The sequence below is a fragment of the Belonocnema kinseyi genome, chromosome 8 (assembly GCF_010883055.1).
Source record: "Belonocnema kinseyi isolate 2016_QV_RU_SX_M_011 chromosome 8, B_treatae_v1, whole genome shotgun sequence".
Lineage (NCBI taxonomy): Eukaryota > Metazoa > Arthropoda > Insecta > Hymenoptera > Cynipidae > Belonocnema > Belonocnema kinseyi.
The window spans coordinates 98339147-98363649 of record NC_046664.1 but is presented as its reverse complement, the minus strand read 5'-3'; the positions used below and the strand labels follow the sequence as shown (position 1 = coordinate 98363649).

Sequence of the window (24503 nt, the reverse complement as noted above, 5' to 3'; positions counted from 1 at the left end):
AGAAACCCTTGGTACAGGGACCCTCTATCCGCAACCCGAGGACGTGTTCGGTGGCTTTGTCATAGGCCCTTCGGTTTGATTCTAGAGGAATCAAAACCGAACGGAAAAAAAGATATCGCACAATGATGTCGCAAAACCTCTATATTGCAAGAAAGCACAATATGATAACGTACAATCAGGTCCTGGAGCTTTGTACGATATTATAATGCACTAATATCACAGAAAAAAATGATGTTACATTTTGTTGTTGTCGTCTGCTATGCGGCGTCCTTAGCAGCAATGGGAAAAAGGCAAAGTATGAGTGAGTTCGAGCTATAAATCGAGACACCAGATTTAAAACAATCACAGAAAAAGTAAAAAATTGCTGCAGGTAAGACCTGGAACTGAGGTTAGGAAAATAATTCTGAACTCGTCGACGCAAAATGTAACTGGTAGATGGGAATCCCCATTTCTCTCAAATTTAATGAAGTTAAATGACGCTGGATAGCGCTGGCGTCGTAATTATCACTACACCTCGAATAAAAATGGAGCGATTATACGATGAAAGATTATCCAGGCAAGGTTACGAATCGGAAATTATCTTCGATTCATGTGAAGTTTATCTGGTAAGGTTAATTTTTGTTCCGGTGAATCTTTCACCTGGAATCGATGTAAACTTTATCTTTAATTTTTCCTGTGATCGTTTGTTATCTACTCGTACCCTCGCGAGATCACAGAAGAAGAAATACAATGTGATAGCGTAATAAACTTAAATTCTTACGTTATAGATTGCACAATTATGGCGGTATATAATGTTAAAACTTGCAATGTACGATATCCGTATATTGCGCCATTATAAAGCGATAATTACGATATATAGCGCAGGAATTACGATATATATTGTAATTCATGCGATATAGTTTTCTCAGTGCAAGCCTAAAGTCAAGCAAAAAAATCAGAAGAAAATACGTGTTGCACACAAAAAGGAGGGTGAAGATATTTTTGTATTTTTGAGAAAAAAAGCATTGAAGAGGGTGACTACCCCTAAATTGTTTCACGCTATTAACCTTTATAATGAAATCTTCATGTGCGCATTATTTTCAACCTTTCGATGTATTTGGGCTTGAGTTTGAAAAAATTAGGTGCGTCACTTTTTCGATTCTGTTATTTTGATAAATTACGATGTCAATTTACATATCCGGAGTAATATTATTAAGCTTCAGTCTTTGGTGCATAATCAATTAACCTCTCCAACATATACTAATCTTTTTAAATATTCATGGAACAAAAGAGGATATATTGCAGAAAAACCAGGTAAATTCGAAAATCCGGTTCGAAAATCAACTTCGATGATTCTTTTAAAACACATTGTGACATATTAGTTTGTACAAATATCGCTGTAATTCGATGTTCGTGGTGTAAGAAATCATTATGTTTTAAATACTTTTTTGACGAATATCATCATTTTTCCAAATTTAAAGAATAAATCTTCGATATATACTGTCTCGAATTGAAAAGAATGTAAATAACGTGTATTTTTTATTCATGTTGAATGCACTCGATTTTACTTACTTGGTTATAAAAATATTTTCCCAATTGTCTTTGTGTATGCAAAGTATATATTATGATATACACCAAACTTTCGCTTTCAGTCACCCCGTTCTCAGCCTTCCTAGAACTGCTGGCTCACGCAGTTTCTCAGAGAAGTAGGGCCCCCCGAAATCAGTCCAAGGCCATTTGAAGACAAACCCCGACACTTGACTAACAGCCAGAGTTTGGTGTATACAAAATAAAAAGTGTTTAGGATTAGCTACCCCCATTAATTTTTTCTATATTGTTTTTTGCGAAACACGTCAACTTTATATTGGTCTCTAGTAAAAAATATATATTTTTACATCCCGTGTGGAAATAATTCATGGCGCTATATTGTTCCAGCCTAGACCGCCACGAGTCTATACTGGCACTATCTCGAGAAACTATGCTGGGCTAGTGCGCAATTGTAACGCTCCAATCAACTAGCCGCTTTCTACACCAGCGGTACTGGCGCGTTCTAGTGAATATAGTAAAATCTAGTAATCTAGATGCGATCTAGATTGCAAATTTAATACTTATTTTTATAATTAAATCATTCTTGCCATAAAAGCACTATGAGCTACATTGAGAATATTAACAAATTCCATATTTTTGTAAGAAAAATGGAATATAGCTCGTATGAATAAATATTTAATTGAAAAGAGGACTAAGACCTGATTATCTAGGAAAGATGTAATTCTAGTATTTATGGAGTGAAATGAGAAAATCAAGTTTTGAGGTTGGGTCTTGATTCCAACACCCTTATGTCGAAAAAAAAGCTGGAAAACTTCAAACCTCGTGGTCGCGAAACGAAACGGATTCACACTGAATGGCGGCATGGCGAACATCTGGTTCTTGCAATCCGGTTCCGGTTATTGTTGCCAACTTTTTTTATAGCAGTTTTGAAATTGCATTGCATGATGAAAGTTGAGTGCTGTTGGTAGCACTGCATAATATTTGAGGTTAGAAAATATGTCATTTTAATTTACATGAGTACTGGATACATGGCATACGAAAAGCAAAATTACTTTCCTAGAAAACCTAACGATAAAATGTCTTTATTCAGCAATGCTGTTTAATATTAGCATTGTCTTTTATTCAATAGTTTACCAATAAACAATGTATAGTGCGTCAGATCAATCGATACTTAGTGATGAATTAAATTAATAAATCTGCACTATGAGACAGGACTGACAATACAGGCAACTTTATTTCTTCTATTTCCTTTGATTTGATCACTGCAATAAATGTAATTTTTATCTTTTATTAATTAGTTTTTAAATGAAGCCTTCTTTTTCAAAGTCCAAATAGAAGTACTTTCTAGAGCCAAGCTAGATTTTAGGCGGAATGTTTATATTAATGTAATGTCAAATTCTGTCTAGCGACATTAGTGGGTCTACATAGAACTGCGTGGTGGATTTTTCTATCTGGTAGGTATAGATAGCGCCAAAAGAGCGCCAATATAATTCGGTGTGAACAGACAGACTCGAATAATCCAGTACTGGCGCTAGAATAATTGCAGTCTGTCAGGAATTATTTCCATACGGGATTTTTCTCCTATGAATTTAGCAATATTCAGCATATTTAAAATTATGTAGGTTGGTTTACCGCCACGTACTTTTTTATGCATGGCAGATGGACTCTTTTTCACTTCCTTCGTTATAAAACTATTTTCCTGAATATCTTTGTGTGTGGAAAGTATATTCTGCCGTGATTTGAGAAAACACTGTTAACTGCAAAATGAACGATTGACATTGGTCTACGATCAATGAATTCTTTCTTCAAATATCTCAACTTGGTTCAGAAATTACATATAAAAAACCACAAATCTAAAACTGAAAAATTGGAAAATAATATTAATGAAATTTTTTTATTATTTGAGATTTACATATATCACGTGTATTTAATTAAAAAGGATAATAATCAGTAAACTCTAACAACCAACTTTGAAAGTTGGACGTTAAAGTGGAATTTAAATTTTGACTTATTATGAATTTAGCTTTTCCAATTTCAATATTTTAGGATAAAGCATTTCGAAGAGCACTTATAATTCTATCCCAATTTGACATTTTGTCTTTCCCAAATGATCTCAAATTTTAGAACTCTAACGCTTCCAATTATTAATATTGCAATATTCATCATTAGAAGAGCTTGAGCTCTAAAATTTTAATTGGTACCAAAGTCATGTCAAAGGCTTTTTCAATGATCTCGTTGAATTTCGTATTATGCAATATGAGAAAAGTTTAATTTATTATGATAGAGTATTCTCACGTTTGACGTCACGCGCTCCGAGTGGCTATCGAGGGAATAACAGCCCCCTATTCCCCTATAGTTTGCATGTATTGCCGTAATTTTTCAAGATTTTTTTGTTTTTTTGGAAATGCAGAGTGAATATTTGGCAAAATTGACGGTTTCTATAGTGGATTAGGGAGGTCCCGAAAGCTGGAATTACAACATTGTAATACCGATGTGGGCCCTATGCCATAATTTAGTGCTTACTTAGTGCTAATTTATGCTGCAGAAAAAAAATTGTGTGCGCGGTAATTTTGGCCAAAAACATGTAGTTATGCTGGCTTCAGCTGAAGCCACAACTCCGATATGCGAAACTCGGAAACTATTAGTGGTATCAAACTCTCCTTTGCGCAGGAATTTAGTGCTAATTAAGTGCTCTGGATTTGTGCTATTCAAAAAATCTGGGCACTTTTTTTTACCAAAAACATGTAGTAATGCTGACTTCAGGTTACTCTGGTATGCAAAACTCGGAAAGTATTAGTGGTGTCAAATTCTGCTTTGCGCAGAAATTTCGTGCTAATTAAGTGCTCTATATTTATGCCTTGCAAAAAATCCGGGCAGTTTTTTTTTTACCAAAAACGTGTAGTAATGCTGGCTTCAGGTGACTCTGGTATGCGAAACTCGGAAACTATTAGTGGTACCAAATTCTGCTTTGTGCAGGAATTTAGTGCTAATTAAGTGCTCTGGATTTATGCCTTGCAAAAAATTCGGGCACTTTTTTTTACAAAAAACGTGTGGTAATACTAGCTACAGGTGACTCTAGTATGCGAATTCGGAAACTATTAGTGATATCAAGATCTGATTTGCACAGGAATTTAGTGCTAATTAAGTGCTATTATATTCTGCAAAAACTAAATGTTGTGCCAAAATTTTTGTCACCTAAATTCAGCATTACTACATGTTTTTGATCAAAATTACCGGGCACAAAATTTTGTTTTTGCAGAATATGTTAGCACTTAATTAGCACTAAATTCCTGCGCAAAGCAGAATTTGATACCACTAATAGTTTCCGAGTTTCGCATACCAGTGTCACCTGAAGCCAGCATTACTACACATTTTTGGTAAAAAAAAAGTGCCAGGATTTTTTTCAAAGCATAAATCCAGAGCACTTAATTAGCAATAAATTCCTACGCAAAACAGAATTTGATAACACTAATAGTGTCCGAGCTTCGCATATCAGAGTCACCTGAAGCCAGAATTACTACACGTTTTTGGTTTAAAAAAAAGTGCCCAGATTTTTTGAATAGCACAAATCCAGAGCACTTGATTAGCACTAAATTCCTGCGCAAAGCAGAATTTGGTACCAATAATAGTTTCCGAGTTTCGCATACCAGAGTCACCTGAAGCCAGCATTACAACACGTTTTTGGTCCAAAAAAAAAGTGCCCGGATATTTTGCAAGGCATAAACCCAGAGCACATAAGTAGCACTAAATTCCTGCGCAAAGCAGAATATGTTATCAGTAATAGTTTCCGAGTTTCGCATACCAGAGTTACCTGAAGCCAGCATTACTTCACGTTTTTGGTAAAGAAAAGTGCTCAGATTTTTTGAATAGCACAAATCTAGAGCACTTAATTAGCACTAAATTCCTGCGCGAAGGAGAGTTTAATACCACTAATAGTTTCGGAGTTTCGCATACCGGAGTTGTGGCTTCAGCTGAAGCTAGCATTACTACATGTTTTTGGCCAAAATTACCGGGCACAATTTTTTTCTGCAGCATGAATTAGCACTAAATTATGGCATAGTGCCCACATAGTTCTTCCGGGACCTGATAGAGTGTCATATTTCCTTCAATGACACAGTCTTTACATTGCAAAACAAGTAAAAACCATGTAAAAGCTTGCAACGCTATAAATTTTATAAAGCTGGTTTTGTGGTGACAGTGAAATGCAAGTAGCTCAATGGCACTTGTCTTCTTCTGAGTGAAGTTAGTATATCAAAACAGTATTTTTAGTTTTAAGTTAGTATTTGTAGTTATAACTCATTATTTTCTATGAGGATGAAAATTAACAGTAAATAACATTCCTGTGAAGTATGGCATTCGTTTCAATTTACGTTATCAAATACCATTGCTGATCTAAAATTCGATAATAGTTTACTAAGGTTATAACATTGCATTCTTCTTTTCCACTTTACTGTAAATCAGTGTTATTTGTACAAAAATCTATAAAAAATTGTATTTTTGTATGACAAATTACGAAAATTCGAAATTTTTCTGAATGCAAAAAAGTTACAAAATACCAATTTCAAAAATCTTTACTCTATCCTGAAAAAAATTTTTACTTATGGCCCTGGCCAAGAAGATTCATTTTCTAACAGAAAGGACAAATTATCAACAAAATATAATAAGAAAAATCTTAAATTTTCGTAGTTTTTCGAGTCGTACATTTTTCGTAATTTGCCATAGAAAAATATAATTTTTTTTATAGATTTTTGTAAAAATACCACTTATTTACATAAAAGTAAGAAAAAAAGAATGAAATCTTACAAATTTATAATGACATCACTTGAGTTTTTAATTCTGCGAACAGATCGCTCCAGCTAGTGATTGCTCCTAACCTCGAAATCTCAACCAAAACTCCCATCGAATTTTACATTAGCAGTGAACTTTGATAATGTAAACTGAAACAAATGTCATGCTTCACAAGAATATTATTTAATGTTAATGTTCATGCTCGTATAAAATCATAAGTGATAACTAAAAATACTAACTTAAAATTAAAAATACTATGTGTTAATACACTAACCTTACTCAGAAGCAGAAACGTACCATTGAATTGCTTGCACTTCACTTTCACCACAAAACAAGCTTCATAAAATTTATAACCTTCCAAACTTTTATATATGCTTTTACTTGTTTTGCAGTGTAAAAACTGTCAGATTGAATAAAATATGAAACTAAATCCACTATAGTCACCGAGGGCACTGAACTCATATTTTCACTTAAATCTATATCTCTAAGAGCATACGGATCAAAGCTTTCGATTTTTGTCAATTTTCTGATATATTGTGTCTTAAGATCTCCTGAAAATTTCGCCAAATATTCACTCTGCTTTTCGAAAAAAACAAAAAAAAATGTTTAAAAACTCCGGCAACACATGCAAACTATAGGGGTATACGGGGCACTGTGACTACATCAGAGGTACGGCCATTTTTAATTTTATGTCATAATGAGAATACTCTATTGAATAACTGTTTTTATTATAACTAAGAATTAAACAATAATCTTGATCAGAAAATAAATCCCCTGTCATTTCCCGGTCAAAGAAAATTCCCGACCTAAGAAATATACTTGCAGTAAAGAAAATCACGTGCAATAAATAGCACTGGCTAAACAACACAAGAGAGATGTTGTAGATACGTATTCTCAATTCTTCGATTACTTATTTTGTCAATTCTTTTTCACAAATCGCATAAAAATTCGTTCATCATCACATAAATTCTGATATACTTTTCAATATAATTTACCAACCAGTTGCTTGAATCTCTTTTCTTAAAAATTATTTACAGTCTCTTAACTTAAACTCTATATAAATGTCTATTATTTATCAGAGAGGATCGCTTAATTTTTTAAATACTTTTTAATGGAAATTAGAAGACTTTTCCCAGTTACACTGTTTTTAAAAATCAATTTACATTCTTTCTAATATTTAACCCTCCGTCGTCCATGCGAGTCATACGTGACGCAGGTAATTTTTCGCGGTCGAATTTTATCGAGAAGAAACAAGTTGACGCGTCATTCTTTCCCTCAAAAAAAGTTGCCTCATTAGGCCCGAATGGACTTAAGCCGCATAAGTGTCGCACTTTTCGGCTACGGGTTAACACCAATTGAAAACTGCTTTGGTCACACCAGAAAATCTACCAGAAAACGAAGATTATTTTTGAAAAAAAATGGAAATTGCTGTAGTAAAATAACTGCCCTCATTTCCTGATCGATTGCCTTTATTCAGCATTCGAAGAGACGAAAAGTTTTTTGTTATGCTGTCAGAAGAACGCCAGATTGCAAAGGTTAAAGACGCAAACACTAGGCTACATTTTTGCGATTCCCTCTGATCAGAGACTGAACAATAGGAATTTGAAGTCTGAAACTTTGAAGAAACTATTGGACAAGTGTCATTCTATTCACTCTATCTCAGTGAGCACTAGTGACTATGAAAACTTTCTGCAAGTCCAAGTATATATGCAAAGACGATTTCAAGGAAGAAGACAAAGAAAGAACTTTCTTGGAAGAAGTGACTTGTTAAAAAGACTTCTTTTTGTTGCCAAGGGCCATTACGTGAATTGAAAAATACATTTCTGTTGGCACTCATATATTATGTTAATATCCTTAATAGTATTAATGATTTCATGATTGAAAGAAGTAATTAGTAATTTCTAAAATTGATTGCATTTTATCTAATGTTAAGGCAGCGGGAGTCAATAACCTTAACTATACTGATTCTTGCATCACCCAATTTAAATTTGTGACTAAATATATTACTGAATCGATTTTGTACATTGACTTTTTTGCATACGGCATCCAAATGTTGGTCTATTTTGCTGATCAGCGCCGGCTTTTGGATGGAATGTTTATATTTTGTTTAATAATAAAAAAGGAGAGAACAATAGAGAAAAATTTCAGTGACATTCAGTGTGTACTCTCGCTGCATTGTTATCGACTTTCGTGAAACTCAAGAGGCAGGCACCCTGGGTCGCGTCAAATGGCGCGTCGAGATGCTCGTAAATCATGACCCTTTGATTGTTTTGAGATGCATATCAGTTACAAATACTTAAAGTATGAAAGCATGAATTTATTCAATTTTAATTAACAGAATTAGCTTATTCATATAATTGGCAGAAAGTAAAAACAAGATTAATGAAAATCGGTTAATATTTGCAGTAATAACAGAAATTTTTAAGTGCACACGACAGTATAGCCAAATACGTCGTAGCGTGTCGAACCATGCGGAACGAACTATCCTTTCATTGACAAGAGATTCATGTCGGTTTAGAAATCTAAAATTTGAAAGGATGACTGAATACAATTTTAATTACCAGAATTTGTTTTCTTTATTTATTTGGAAGAAAGTGAAAAATATATTACTGCAAAGCGGGTAATAATTGCAGTAAGAATGGAAACGTTGAAGTCCATTCAAAAGTGTAGCTTTGCCGACACCTACCCCCTCAGTCTGAATAATAAGTACTATATCTAAACTGCTGATTAAAAAGTTTTATTAATTTCGAATAATAAGATTTACTAAATGAATTAGCAGTTTGCTAGTTAACAATGTGAGAAAATCTTACTCAAGTAATTACTGACTTCAGTCGAATAAGTTTTGATTCCACTAAATTATTTAAGATACTTCAGACATTGTGGAAAATGATACCTATGTAGTTCTATATGTTCAATTTATAAGCAATCAATATAAATAAATGAAAATTCTTGGAATTTTCCCTTTAGAAAAAGACTGAAAATTCGTCAAGAAAAATGTGAAGTAATTTTAGTGCAGAACAAATTATTTTGTAGATCAAAAAGCCAAAGTTTTATATTAACTTATTTCATTTGGTCACAGAATCAAGAATCGTTGTATTTGCACAAATGTAATTAAACCTAGGTGTTTTCCTAGAATATCTTCATCAATGTTGATAATGAAAGAAAATCGAAAATTGAAAAACCACAAAATTCCAAAAATTTTCAAAAGAGTTGTTTATAAAAATTGAAATTAAATTTTTTCGTAGGAAATGTTACTGACCATCACTGTCACAATATTGTAAAGTATTTCTAAATGAGAACAAATTTCGTTCAACAAAAATAGAATATTTTCTTAATAAATGAAAATTCCGTGATACTTGGAATTAAATAATAACAATTGTTTATTGTTAATTTTACATACAAAAAGTTTATGCAAATTTCTTTAACACGAATTTGAAGCAGTTTCAGTGTAAAATAAATTATTTGCCAGGCCAAAGTTTTAAATTTACTTTTTTCATTTGTTTACAAAATCAACAACAAGCAATGATAATTTGTTTAAATAATTATTTGTACTAAATGCAATCAACTAACAAATCACTTCAATTGAAAAGAAAACAATGCTTGAAAATGCAGGCAGTCCGCAACTGTCTGGAATCACTTAATCTCAATATTATTAACAACAAGAATAGATTGTGCCAAAATTCTTTACCTCACTCTCATTGAAAATTGGACAGAAAGTGTAAAATGCTTTTAAAACCTACTGTTATGTACCATAATTCTAAGAGAATATTATTAACAATAATCATTGTTTTCACAATTATGTTTCTTAAAATTAATTAAGTGTGAAGTCACTCTTATTGAAAATTGGATGGAAAGGGCAACATTTTATAATAAACTACGATTTACAAACTCCATTTTTCAGAGATAAAATTGCCAGAAACAAAAATCAATACAACAATAAATACAACAATTCTTGATTCTGTGACCAAATTAAATAAGTTAATATAAAACTTTGGCTTTTGATCTACAAAATAATTTTTTTTGCACTAAAATTATTTTACATTTTTCTTGAGAAATTTCCAGTCGCTATTTATTTATTTATTTTGATTGCTTATAAATTGAACAAATAGAACTACATATGTATCATTTCCCACAATATCTGAAGTATCTTAAATAATTTAGAGAAATTAAAACTTATTCGACAGAAGTTAGTAATTGCTTGAGTAAGATTTTCTCACATTGTTAACTAAAAAACTGCTAATTCATTTAGTAAAGCTCGAAATTAATAACACTTTTTAATTAGCAGTTTGGATAAAGTACTTATTATTCAGATTGGGGGAGTAGGTTCAAGTTATCGGCAAAGCTACACTTTTGAATTAACTTCAACGTTTCCATTCTTACTGCAGTTATTACCCGATTTTCAGGAATATATTTGTCACTTTCTTCCAATTATATGAAGATAACAAATTCTGGTAATTAAAATTGTATCCAGTAATCCTTTCAAATTTTAGGTTTCTAAACCGATATGAATCTCTTGTCAGTGAAAGGATAGTTCGTTCCGCATGGTTCGAAACGCTACGATGTATCTGGCTATACTGTCGTGTGCACTTTAAAATTTCTATTATTACTGAAAATAAATATGAAAATATATACTGATAATAATATAATAAGGCTAATTCTGTTAATTAAAATTGATTCAATTCAAGATTTCATACTTTAAGTATTTTTAACTAATCTGCATCTCATAACAATCAAAGGGTCGTGATTTACGATGTACCTGAAGTTCCGAACGTTCAAATGAACGAAATGAAAAAAAATAAATTTTTTTTTTCTGAAATTAGCCTAGCGGAATTAGTTCAGCTATGCATAAAAGTGAGTATTATACGAAAAAATCTCCAAACAAATTTTTTTTAAGGGTAAAACACCCTAAAATGTAATGCAAATAGGGGCAACACAGAATGTGCCGAATGACCGCCTTTATACACTTTTTTTATCCAATAAACGATAGTGTTAATTTACCTTGTTATAGAACAAGTTTTTTCAAGGGGGTAAGAACCGCTGGAAAGAATATTTACAAACCAGCCCTAGTGTATCAAAATCAGAAAATCGTCAAAATGAACGCCTTTATACAGTTTTTTTCGAGTTAAAAATACGTTTAATTTACCTTGTTATAGAACAAATTTTTCAGGGGTGTAAGAGCCGCCGGAAAGGATATTTAAAACCACCCCCAAATATTCTTTTCGGCGACTCTTACCCCCCTGAAAAAACTTGTTCTATAAAAAAATTGAACGTATTTTTAACTCGAAAATAAACTGTATAAAGGCGTTCATTTTGACGATTTTCTGATCTTGATACACTAGGGGTGGTTTTAAATATTCTTTCCGGCGGCTCTTACCCCCCTGAAAAAACTTGTTCTACAACAAGGTAAATTAAACGTATTTTTAACTCGAAAAAAAACTGTATAAAGGCGTTCATTTTGACGATTTTCTGATTTTGATACACTAGGGGTGGTTTTAAATATTCTTTCCGGCGACTCGTACCCCCCTGAAAAAACTTGTTCTATAATAAATTAAACGTATTTTTAACTCGAAAAAAACTGTATAAAGGCGTTCATTTTGACGATTTTCTGATCTTGATACACTAGGGGTGGTTTTAAATATTCTTTCCGGCGGCTCTTACCCCCCTGAAAAAAACTTGTTTATTGGATAAAAAAGTGTATAAAGGCGGTCATTCGGTAAATTCTGTGTTGCCCCTATTTGCATTACATTTTAGGGTGTTTTAACCTTAAAAAAAATTTTTTGGAGATTTTTTTGTATAATACTCACTTTTATGCTTAGCTGAACTAATTCCGCTGGGCTAATTTCAGAAAAAAAAATTTTTTTCATTTCGTTCACTTGAACGTTCGGAACTTCAGGTACATTGATTTACCAGCATCTCGACGAGCCATTTGATGCGCTTCAGGGTGCCTGCCTCTTGAGTTTCACGAAAGTCGATAAGAATGCAGCGAGAGTCCACACTGAGTGTCACTGAAATTTTTCTCTATTGTTCTCTCATTTTTTATTATTAAACAAAATATAAATATTTCATAAAGAAACCGGCGCTGATCAGCAAAATAGACCAACATTTAGATGCCGTATGCAAAAAAGCAGGAAAAAATATACTGAATACTCTTTTGTTAACGCTCCTTCGGCTTTAACGAACACATTATCATCACGTATCTCGTGCTTCGCACTCGAATTTGTCCCCCACATTGTATATCATTTCCATAAATGTATAGTATTACCATTCCTATAATGCATTGCTATTAAAACAGACGCAGTTTCATTGTCTCGTTTAAAAAAATGTGAATTGTTTTATTAAACATTTGATTGCAACTTAACCGTTTTTTCAAAAACTGAATTTGCACATTTCCAATTTTATTTTTGGGATATAATTGTTACACATACGGTCTATACATCAGCCTTACCGTTTTTCAACTTCGAAATTGCATCCCTAACCTCAGTGACCTAGACTTAGTCAATTGAATTTTCTACCGCATAATGTTTTACATCGCAGTTGTGGTTCCCCATTGTTTCATCTCCTAATAATTCACTAAATGAGTCTCTCAAAACTACAGTCCCGCAAAATTTTGATTAATGAGGGGTTAGGGGGGGGGGGGGGGGGGGGGGGGTAGGTTCAACCGAGAGTCATAGCTGGTTATTATTTTATGCTGATAATAAATAGTGCAATAAAAAAATGGAATTTTTTATTTTACATTATTTTTTTCTGCTGTAAAGATTTTAATTTTCGATTTTTCAAGAAAATTGAAAAAGTTGGTATGATAATCTTGTAGGACATTCAAATAAACAATTCGGATAAATTTTTGTTTTATCTAAAAAAAAGTCATTAGGATAAATTCTTCGTCTTTTTGATTACAGTAGGACCTGTCGCATCGAAATTCTCGGTGGGATGTAGTCCCCACTCGTAAATTTCTCTACTGACCGTCATAAGTAGGCGCACGCGCGTAAAAACGCAACAGAATCCACGCAACGGAAGTCAGTGGTGTATGCATGAAAATTGACCGGCTTGTAACGGCCGATAAAATGTTAGGACCTTGTACATTATAAAGTACGTCACTACCAGGAGGTGTAGCTAGATTTGTTTCTGCGACCTGCCTGATCGCAAGGGGAGACCCGGTCCGTCGCGATCCGACGAGTCCTACTGTACTATGAATATCCGTACAGCAAATTTTTGAATTTTGAAAAACTGCTCTGAAAAATATTCAAAATGTGTTCACTTTTTGAATTTTTAGCGAAAATGACTGGCTAACGAATTTGACATTCATTTTAAGATACTAAAAGAGTGCTCTAAAGGAAATCCAATCTATCAATTCTGTCGAAAGTTATCGTGCTAACAATCTAAACAAAAAACTATCCACAGACAGAATGACAGACAAATTCGTAAAAACGTGTTTTTCGGATTCAGGGGGTCTCAAAACGTAAATATTTGATAATAACTTTGGGGGGGGGGGTCCAATTTTACACAAATCTAATACTATATAGTGAATATTTTCGAGGAGCCCAAAAATCAGACTCTATTGACAGTTTAAAACTCTCGAAAAGGTATTTTTTTGACAAAGTCGTATCTACACTGAAAAAAATGGTATAGCTATTGTAGCTAGAAATATATTGCTGGCGAGATATAGCTGAATGTGCAATATCATATATATATTTCCTATAATTAGTTTGCTCGCACAGCTAAAAATTCTAACTTAAAATAATTGTAGCATCAGTTTTATGCCTATAAATTAAAATGCATTTAAAAAATGTACCGCCTTGCATTAGTTCGCACAACACTAACACCCGACTTTTCCGTAAATATAAGAAGCTCGTGCCTCGTTTTGTGCGGCTTGTGAGAGTCAAAAAATGAATAATATATACAGTAATGCAACGACAATGATGGAACCGATTATGAAAATAAGCGATTTTTTGATTAGCTGTAACCTCGAGAATTATATTAATTAAACTTTTTTTGATACGCTCTATTGTACATATTGATATGTATTGATTATAACTAAATGTTTTCAATTTAAGATTTTTAATTAGTAAGTCATGTATGTTTATATTTTTCACCTAGAATATCTAGCTGAACCTGGTTTGGTGTGACACCTATACTTGTTTAGCAATAGAAATATAGACATTACAGCTAAATTTTCCACATTCTGCACCTATATTTTGCCTGCAAGAAAATCTGTTCAATACAGCTAACTATTTAGAAAGACGAAGCCCAGCTATACTTTCTAGCTGGGATAGCAAGAATTCTAAGTATTATACCTAAAAAAACTTTCAGTGTACATAATAGAGAGGGGTTGATTTTTGACGTTAAAGATTGAAGCCCAAAAGTCGTAGTGGGTATTTTCGAGGAGTCCAAGAATCAGAGACTATTGACACTGTAAAATTCGAAAAAAAGTTATTTTTGACAAAGTTGTATCTACGTGGTGCAGAGGGGTAGATTTTTGACGTCAAGGTTTGGAGCCCAAAAATCGTAGTTGGTATTTTCGAGGAGTCCAAAAATCAGGGACTCTATTGACAATGTAAAATTCTAAAAAAGGGTATTTTCTGACAGCCATATTCACGTGGTAGAGAGGGGTTGATTTTTGACGTTAAGGGTTGGAGCCCAAAAATCATAGTAGGTATTTTTGATGAGCTCAGAAATCATAGACTCTATTGACACAGTAAAATTTAAAAAACATAATATAAATCCTCATAAAAATGACGAACATATAGCAAACATATAGTTTTTTTTATATATATCATATATATATTATATATCAATTCATTATTAGTATTTGTATACATGACAACACTGTAGAACACATTTTCACTGAGGTACCTAACTTTAAACCTTTGCTTGTATACATAGTATGCATACATATACATTTATACATATAGCAAACGCATCGAACGCAAATCACGCTGAGAGAAGGTGTTTGAAGATTCGTTATGTACTAAAAGTGGTGAAAGTTTTTGGAATTGTGAGAAGCGGCTTGCTGCTTAATAACTCGACTTGGAAACATTCAAAATTAAAAGTAAAAATAGGAAAATATTCTGTTTTAAGAACATCAAAACTGGGATTGAATTCAATTTAAAAATATGTATAGGTTTTCGTTTTTTTCACTCACACATGTTCATACACGCATCTTGATCAGTTTAGCGGGAAACACTAAGTTCTCCGATTCACATCGTGAGCGCTCGACTATGAGGTACGATCGGCGGATTCGGCTAACCTCGGGAGATTATCGGAGCTATTCGGATTTTTTGATAAAGTGATTTTCAATTTCCTCTACTGAAGCTTACAATTTCTGTTAGCGTCTATCACAGAAAATAAAAATATATCTTATTTCTTTTCACTTTCCCATTGATTATTATTAATTTGTAGAATATTTATATTAACTTATGTACCTCAAACTATAAATTTCTGTAATTTCTTTTATATTATTTGATAATATCATTATCAGTTTTTATTATTCTGCGTTTTAATACATAAAATATCAATCTTTATAAAGTTTCGTAAGTGCGCTATCAATAATTTTTATATTTACCCGATTTCCTCAAATCTTAATCGACTATATCAACTATTATTATTGAAATAGCAGTTATTGTTATAAAATGTCTTTTAGTGCATATAATATGCAAGATGAATAAATGAGTATTTTAGAACTGATTCAAGTTTACAAAGCCATCAGTAAAAGATTTACTTTATTTGAACATTCAGAACTTTAAGCACATGAATTTCCTATTGGAAAAAGGTCCAGCATGTTTTTGTGTTGGAGAACTAGCAATAAATACGATATATCCGCGAAGTTACAGGTGTGTCTCCCGAGGATTCCAACTAGTGGAAGGAAGCTAGAAATGTACAAGTTGTACGAATATTGCCTCGGCTAAATATAGCTTGAAGCTTCCTTATAACGTTACGTGTCAAGTTTATGTTTTCTCTTTTTGCATTTCAGATAACGGATCGTCCAGTAGTAGTGCTTGCAGTAGAGTTGCTGTGTAGTGACTTGACGAAGCCGAGTGAATTGTAAGAAGGAGCTGGTGACCGGAAATAGACAGCAGTAAAAAGTAAGCAGAATGGGTGAACGACGAGGTACTAAAGCCCTGGAGCTATGGTGCAGGCGGATAACGGAGGGTTATCAAGGTGTAAACGTGCAAAACATGACTACCTCGTGGCGAGATGGTCTCGCCTTCTGTGCGATGATTCATCACTTTCGGCCTGACCTCATGTGAGTACACCAAGATGACCCTTGTAACTGCTTCTGATTACATTACAAACTGCGAATGTCCAGAGATGCCTTTGTTTAATTCTCCATTCTCCCTTTTTTCATCCTTTGTATTTTGACTCTGGCGCTGGACAAAGTGGATCTCATTAGTAGCTACATTGTTCCTCGGACAATGCTGACTTCATTAGAAACGCTTTTCTTGATTTACTGTTTTGGTCGGTCGGAAGCCAAAAATTAAGCTTTCTAAAGAGCTCATACGATAGTCGAGGAATCGCAGAAGGAACAATACGATGAATACGAGGAAAATTTCTGAAATGTTGAATCTTATTTTTATGAAAAATGTATAGACAAACTTCGGATTTCTTCTTAACAATTCTTGAAATTTTTAAGCTCGAATGGAATTGTGCGATTATATAATAATAATAATTATGTAATATAATAATGATACTTATACTATATTATTATTATTTTTTTTCCGATTTGTGCTTTATAAATTCGGCATTCTGAGGATTCGAACCCCCGACGCAGTCGTCGAGGCCAAACAATATAGATTCTAGCTTTCCTGTCTACGCTTCTATGAACCCTCTGACCTGAGATGCGAATGTGTTCTCTGATAATTGGTTCCGAGGAATTCAACAAATATTTTTAATTATTAGCTGAACGTGTATAAACTCATGGAAAAATAATTAATGATAGGGGATATTCATAGTTTTATTTGTTGAAAGGAAACTTCTACTATTATAGATAACATTTGCATATTTATATATAAAAAAAAACTCGACAAGACAATATCTTACTTTTTCAATTTGATTCAAATATGCACCATTACTTTATTTTAAAATCTGTAGTCAAACATGGAACGTTCGCAATATAATAACAAATAATTAGAGATTCAAAATATATTTGTGTGTATATAGTATAACTAGAGGATTTATTTACATGAAAAGATGTATGGATGTTAAAGAAGCTAAAATTGTATGCCAGACCCAGAAAAAAGTTCTTATTAATCCTCTGTTTAAGGACAGGGGATTTTAAGACACACGATTTTTCACATTGGAATGTCTCGCCTTTGAGAAAATATAGAAGTTCGGTTCCCTCATCTAGAAACTTAGGTAGTGACAGGGTCAGGTCTGTGAGTACCGCTGCAATTCGTCAGTTAACGGCTCTCCGTAATAATTTAAATCGTTAAAATGTGTGAGAAAGAAGTATGCGAAATCCTTGCATCGTAGGGAGTTTCAGAAATCATAGTAAATATATACTGTTATATTGCATGAACTACCCTCGCTTTTATGTAAATTTTGATAACTTCTGAGCACAATTTCGTCACAGTTTATCTTCTTATCTTAAATTTTCGTGATGAATTGTAAATTATGAGAGAATAAAATTCATTTACACACAGAAAATATGGAAATAACTTTTTTCTTTTGGTGGACAAATAGACCATGCAAGTTTCTTGAAAAACGAGTTATCAAATCCGACTATTGAAAAAATATGCCCATGCAAAGAAAAACTAATTTTGTTTGCTTTTTACATGTATTTAATTAGAATGATTACAGTTTTAAATTGAATGCAATTATTTGCTTCATGAGGAAGTCAATTTATTCACAATTCATTATTGAATTCAAAGAAAATGTATATTCATCTTGAACTAACCTGTTCTCTTTTTTCAACCAAAACGGTTATTTCATTTAAAGAAATGTAAAGGTCAAATAAAAAATTATATTTCTTTAATATAACGAAATTTTTTATTTGAAGGAATCAAATATTTCCTCAAATCAAAGAAATATTCGGTTTGAAGGAACGAAATATTTCTTTAATTTTAAGAATTTTTCCTTTTAAATAAATGAAAGATTTCTTTAAATCAAACAAACGTTTCTTTCACGTATATCAATACTGAAATTCGTTCGATTTAAAGAAAGTTTTTTCGATTCAACGACATTTTTTTTGGGTGTAGGTCAGGAAAGTTCTTTGGTACTAGTCTTGGATACTAGTGGCCCGCTTGGAGAGCTTTACTCAGTGGATGTCATTATATCGCTCAGTTAGCGTATTTTTGTTTGATCGACGGCACGTGATGACTTTGTAAAGCTCTTCGACTGGGGTGATTGTTAGAGAGATTAATCAGCAACCTATGTTGGAACAACGTTGCGGAATGAATGTGTTGCTTAAATAAGCAACATGGGAATTCTAGATTAACATGAAATGTATACCTCCTTCACTTTCCTTTCTCACTTTTCTCATATGAATTCCTTGATGATCGGCAGCGTATATACTTTAGAAAATACAATATAAAGAATGGGCAAAAATATGGTAAAATTCATTAGTGAAAATTCGTGCCTTATACTCGGTGATGTAATTGGCAATATGTAACGTTAAATGTAATATGTAGCGTTTTTGTCAAATGTCCACGTTTTGAGACCCCCTGAACCCGAAAAACAGGTTTTTACGAATTAATGATTAGAAATTAATCTGTTAGATTGGCTTTTGGTACGTCCCAAACTAAAGGACAAGTTCTTTAACCAGTCATTTTGGATAAGACTTCGAAAAGTGAGCTCATTTTGAATATTTTTGCGACCATTTTTTCAAAATTCAAGAATTCTCTGTACGGTTATTTATAGTATTTAAAAAAGTCGAACAATTTATCTAATGACTTTTTACATAAAATAAAAAATTATTAGAGTTATAACATTTACAAAATTCCAAAAAAACACACGAAAATGAACCTTTTAATCCAATTAACGGGCGATATGAAAAAATGGCAAGTGAAGAAAAAGTTTGATTTCTAAATGCCCTAGAAGATTATCATAACAACTTTTTGAATTTTCTTGATAAATCAAAAATTCAAATTTTGAAAGAATACAAAATAATGGAAAATCCAAAAGTTACATTTTTTCATGCAACATTTTCACAGTATTTCAAATATTCTCAAATCTAATAATGCATTTACAAAAATGTGTGTGTGTGTACATATCTACAAACATACTTTAGAACTTAAAAAAACGGTAAGGATGCTCACTAGACCTTATGTGTAATTTTTAAATCATAAAGAAAACATTAGAAATAAGCAAATTCAGTTTATGGAAAAACGACAAAAGTTGCAATAAAACGTTTAATAACAATTTTTTAAAAAAAGAATGCCCATTTTTTTCAAAAGGGACAATGAAACTTCATCTGTTTTTACCTTCAGAGGGCCGGCAATTTGGGAGGCAAATCGAACTTAGAAAATGGGCCCAAAAGGTATCTTATATCATTGATTGATCATAGACATAGTCCCGATCAGGGGGTGAGCCAATCTATTGGCTTTCCGGTCTTCGAAAGGTTCATATCAATGCAAGTTACGAATTATAATAACATACATTTATGGAAATGATATAAAATTTCAGAAATAAATTCAAGTGCGAAGCACGAGATACGTGATGAGAATGTGTTCGTTAAAGCCGAAGGAGCTTTAACAAAAGAGAATTCACAATCACCAAATTATTGTTGTCGATGCTTTCACCTTTAGTTTTAAAAAGTCTATGCACAAAGATCGAGCGCATAGCGCGAGGTAAATATATTATCGAACGCGAAGCGCGAGAATCATCAGTCGCGCGCCCTAGACGCGCTCAAAATTCCGCGACGAATCCAGAGGTGTTTTAACTTTTTCGATATGATTCTGAGTGTTTTTAAAAATTAATTACACAAGTTTAAAATCCATATCTGCAAGCACACAGCAATAGTATGCTGAGCAAAAAATGTGCGAATTGTTTAACATATGGAAAAAAAAAAATTAAAATAACATCTATACTCTGTTCACCGAGAGAATAACCTAGATGCAGATCTTTACATATTTGGGCGGAGATGCTGTCAAAGAAGGAGTTGTCTGGGCGAAAATGTCCAATATTGAAGCAGTCACTCAATTTTTTATGACGTTCAGGGAGCGTGCGGGTCAAGTTTCTATAAGAGAAGTTTCCATTCACGGAAAGAAATTTGGGGTGGCTGCGGTACTTATACGTACCACTGCTGAGCTAAACTCACGAGCGTCAGCGCGCTCTATGTTCAAGACATCAGATTTATGGCCGCCGCTTTACGCGAAATGGCACTGCTGTCGCGTTTAAAGCGTGGTTGTGATGCGCTACTACAGCAAACGCAACAGCCGTCCTAAATTTCTTTCCGTGTAGCTGCGCAAAGTAGACATAATTTGGTCGCCTATAGGTTATTCTTTCGGTGACCGGGGTATAGATATTTTCAAAAAAAATGCAATGGTGCACTTTTTTTTATCCGACGCTTAGTTTGTTTTTCACAATTGGATAAACATAACAAATAATTTAATTGTTTAACAAATTGTTTAAACAAACAAAAAATGAAAACTGAGATATTTCCGAGAACAATCGAGAGGTGTTTTTACTTTTTCGATATGACTTACTTTTTAAAAATTAATTATACGAGTTTTTTATCCATATTTACAGGCACACAGCAATAGTACGCTCAGAAAAAATGCGCTTATTTTTTAACAAATGGTTTAAAAAAATCACATCTAGATATTTTCGATTGGAATGTAATGGTGCACTTGGTTTTTCGATCTGACACTTGGTTTGTTTATAATATATACAGAAACATAACAAATAATGTAATTGTTTAACAAATTGTTAGAACAATAAAATGAAAGCCGAGATATTTCCGAGACGAATTCAGAGAAGTTTTTACTTTTTCGATATGACTCTTAGTTTTTTAAAATTAATTACAAAAGTTTAAAATCCATATCTCTGGCAACATTTCGCCTTGAAAGGGCCGCAGTGCGCGAGTACTCGGTTGAGTATACTGCGCAATATTATGCGTTCCCATTGCTAACGGTTCAGGCGACCCTGACTGTTTACCTTTAGATTACCCCGATTTAGCAACAAATCTACTTGCAAGCAACCCTTGATATTGGGACTAAACCGAGAGTCGGATGTACTTATCCGTATTTAGTCACGTATTTACTTGTGACAAAAGTAATTTTTATTGAACTAGGTAAAGCCTATTTGGTACAAGGAAATAGAGGTCTAAACACGGATAAGTACATCCGACTCTCGGTTTAGTCCCATTATCAAGAGTTTCTTGCAAGTAGATTTGTTGCTAAATCGGGGTAATCTAAAGGTAAACAGTCAAGGTCGTCTGAACCGTTAACAATGGGAATGCATAATATTGCGCAGTATACTCAACCGAGTACTCGCGCATTGCGGCCCTGTCGAGGCGAAATGTTGCCAGAGATATGGATTTTAAACTTGTGTAATTAATTTTAAAAAAACTAAGAGTCATATCGAAAAAGTTAAAACACCTCTGGATTCATCGCGGAATTTTGAGCGCGTCTAGGGCGCGCGACTGATGGTTCTCGCGCTCGATAATATATTTACCTCGCGCTACGCGCTCGATCTTTGTGCATAGACTTTTTAAAACTAAAGGTGAAATCATCGACAATAGTAATTTAGTGATTATGAATTCTCTTTTGTTAAAGCTCCTTCGGCTTTAACGAACACATTCTCAACACGTATCTCGTGCTTCGAACTTGAATTTATTTCTGAAATTTTAAATCATTTCCATGAATGTATATTATTATAATTCAAATCTTGCATTGGTATTAACCTTTCGAAGACCGGAAAGCTAATATATTTGCTCACCCCCTGATCAGGACTATGTCTATGATCAATCAATGATATAAGATACTTTTTGGGCCCATTTTCTGAGTTCGATTTGCCTCCCAAATTGCCCGCCCTTTGAAGGTTAAAACGGATGAAGTTTCATTGTCACGTTTGAAAAAAATGGGCATTCTTTTTAAAAAAATTGTTATTAAACGTTTTATTGCAACTTTTGTCGTTTTTCCATAAATTGAATTTTGCTCATTTTCAATGTTTTCTTTATGATTTCAACTTTACACATAAGGTCTAGTGAGCATCCTTACCGTTTTTTAACTTCTAAATTATTATGTATACATGTACACACACACATATATATATTTTTTTAAATGCATTATTAGATTTGAGAATATTTGAAATACTGTGAAAATGTTGCATGAAAAAATGTAACTTTTGGATTTTTCATTATTTTGTATTCTGTCAAAATTTGAATTTTTGATTTATAAAGAAAATTCAAAAAGTTGTTATGATAATCTTCTAGGGCATTTAGAAATAAAACTTTTTCTTCACTTGCCATTTTTTCATATCGTCCGTTAATTGGCTTAAAAGGTTCATTTTCGTGTATTTTTTTGGAATTTTAATAATTTCTCTAATTTCTAATTTTCTTCTAATTTCTAATAATTTCTCTAATTTCTTGAATAATTTCTTATTTTATGTAAAAAGTCATTAGATAAATTGTTCGACTTTTTAAAATAATATAAATAATCGTACAGAGAATTCTTGAATTTTGAAAAAATGGTCGCAAAAATATTCAAAATGCGCTCACTTTTCGAAGTCTTATCCAAAATGGCTGGTTAACGAACTTGACCTTTAGTTTGGGACACTAAACAAGTGTACCAAAGGCCAATCTAATGATTAATTTCTAATAATTAATTCGTAAAAACTGTTTTTCGGGTTCAGGAGGGCTCAAAACGTGGACATTTAACAAAAACTGGGGGGGGGGTTAGATTTTAAACAAATCTAATACCTTCTCTGATGATAATGTAGAAATAATTACGCAAGTTTCAAATCCATATCTATAAGCACACAGCAACAGTACGCTGAGCGAAAAATGCGCTGATTGTTTAACAAATGGTTTGAAAAAAGCACATATAGAAAATTTCGAGAGTAATGCAATGGAGCAATTGTTTTTTCGGATAAATTTCGGAAAAGCGCTTACTTCCTATTGATTCGAAACTTCGTATAACTATGTATTTTGACGCGCTGATCGCGAATAGGATCATGAAAATACCCGCAAATTTGATTTGCATGATGAAAACCATGAAAAACCCATAAAAATCATGCTTCTTTACGTTTATCTCAGTGAGTAGTGAAAATTGATAAAAAGCTTCAAATAAAAGTTGAAGATCCTTTGAAAATGCATATTTTATGTTGCATATGTTTTTACCCTACGACTGATGGTTTTCGACAAAATAGACGATAAATATGAAAAATCACAGATATGCTGCAAAATTTTTAGCGGTGCGACTTAAATTGTATGAAAAATTCATGGAAGGCTGGATGGACGTTAAATATTGGAAATCGCAGAAATACTGAACATAACAAATTCTTGGAAGGTTGAGTCTAATTCTGTGACCAGTCAGAGGGAGCCTTCCCGCCCCCATGAGACGCTGGAAAGGGGGCCGTGTGTTATTTAAGTTTCTTCTGGGACCAGTCACAGGGGTGCCTTCCCGCCCCCCATGAAATGTTGGAAAGGGGGTCGTGTATGACTTAAGTTATTTCTGTGGCCAGTCACAGAGGTGCCCCCCCCCCCCGCATGAGGCGTTTGAAGCTTTTTTATAAATTTTCACTATTCACTCAAATAAACATAACAAAACATGATTTGGTGGGTTTTTCATGTTTTTAACCATGAAAATCAAATTTGCGGGTATTTTCACTATTAGTCTAGGGGCCAGGGGGGGTTTCGTGGCCGATGGAGGTCCCATGGAACACCAAAGCTTCCTACACATATTTTGACTTCCTGAATCCGAATTTGCAAGGTGTTTACTCATGCGCGGCGATTTTCAAAAGTTATTAAAAAATTAATTGTTTAAACATTCACAAGTTTTTTGCTATGGATTTTGAGCATGCGAGTGGCATATCAAATGATTCCTTATTTATCAAAGAATACGTGGTTTTTTCCAATTTAAACAAATCTTGAATGAAACCAATGATATTGCAAAAAAAACAAACAAAAAACTTGTCGTTATATTTTATTGTTTACGAGGGTAGTTCAATAAGTCCTTAGAATGACCAACATATGGCGCGCGAATCGCTCCAAATCATCTGTTTTCAGTCAGCACCACTCCCGAATAGATATA

The 24503-nt window shown here is 33.2% G+C and overlaps 1 protein-coding gene across 2 annotated transcripts in view; it reads left to right on the top strand.

Moving 5' to 3' along the window:
* Positions 1-24503, top strand: part of LOC117177663 (MICAL-like protein 1) — a 157034-nt gene that overhangs the window by 56925 nt on the left and 75606 nt on the right. For both annotated transcript variants that reach the window (XM_033368476.1, XM_033368475.1), the window contains exon 2: positions 16283-16555. In XM_033368476.1, coding sequence (XP_033224367.1) covers positions 16404-16555 — 152 coding nt within the window. In that variant the 5' untranslated portion in view covers positions 16283-16403. The remainder of the gene's footprint in view (positions 1-16282; positions 16556-24503) is intronic.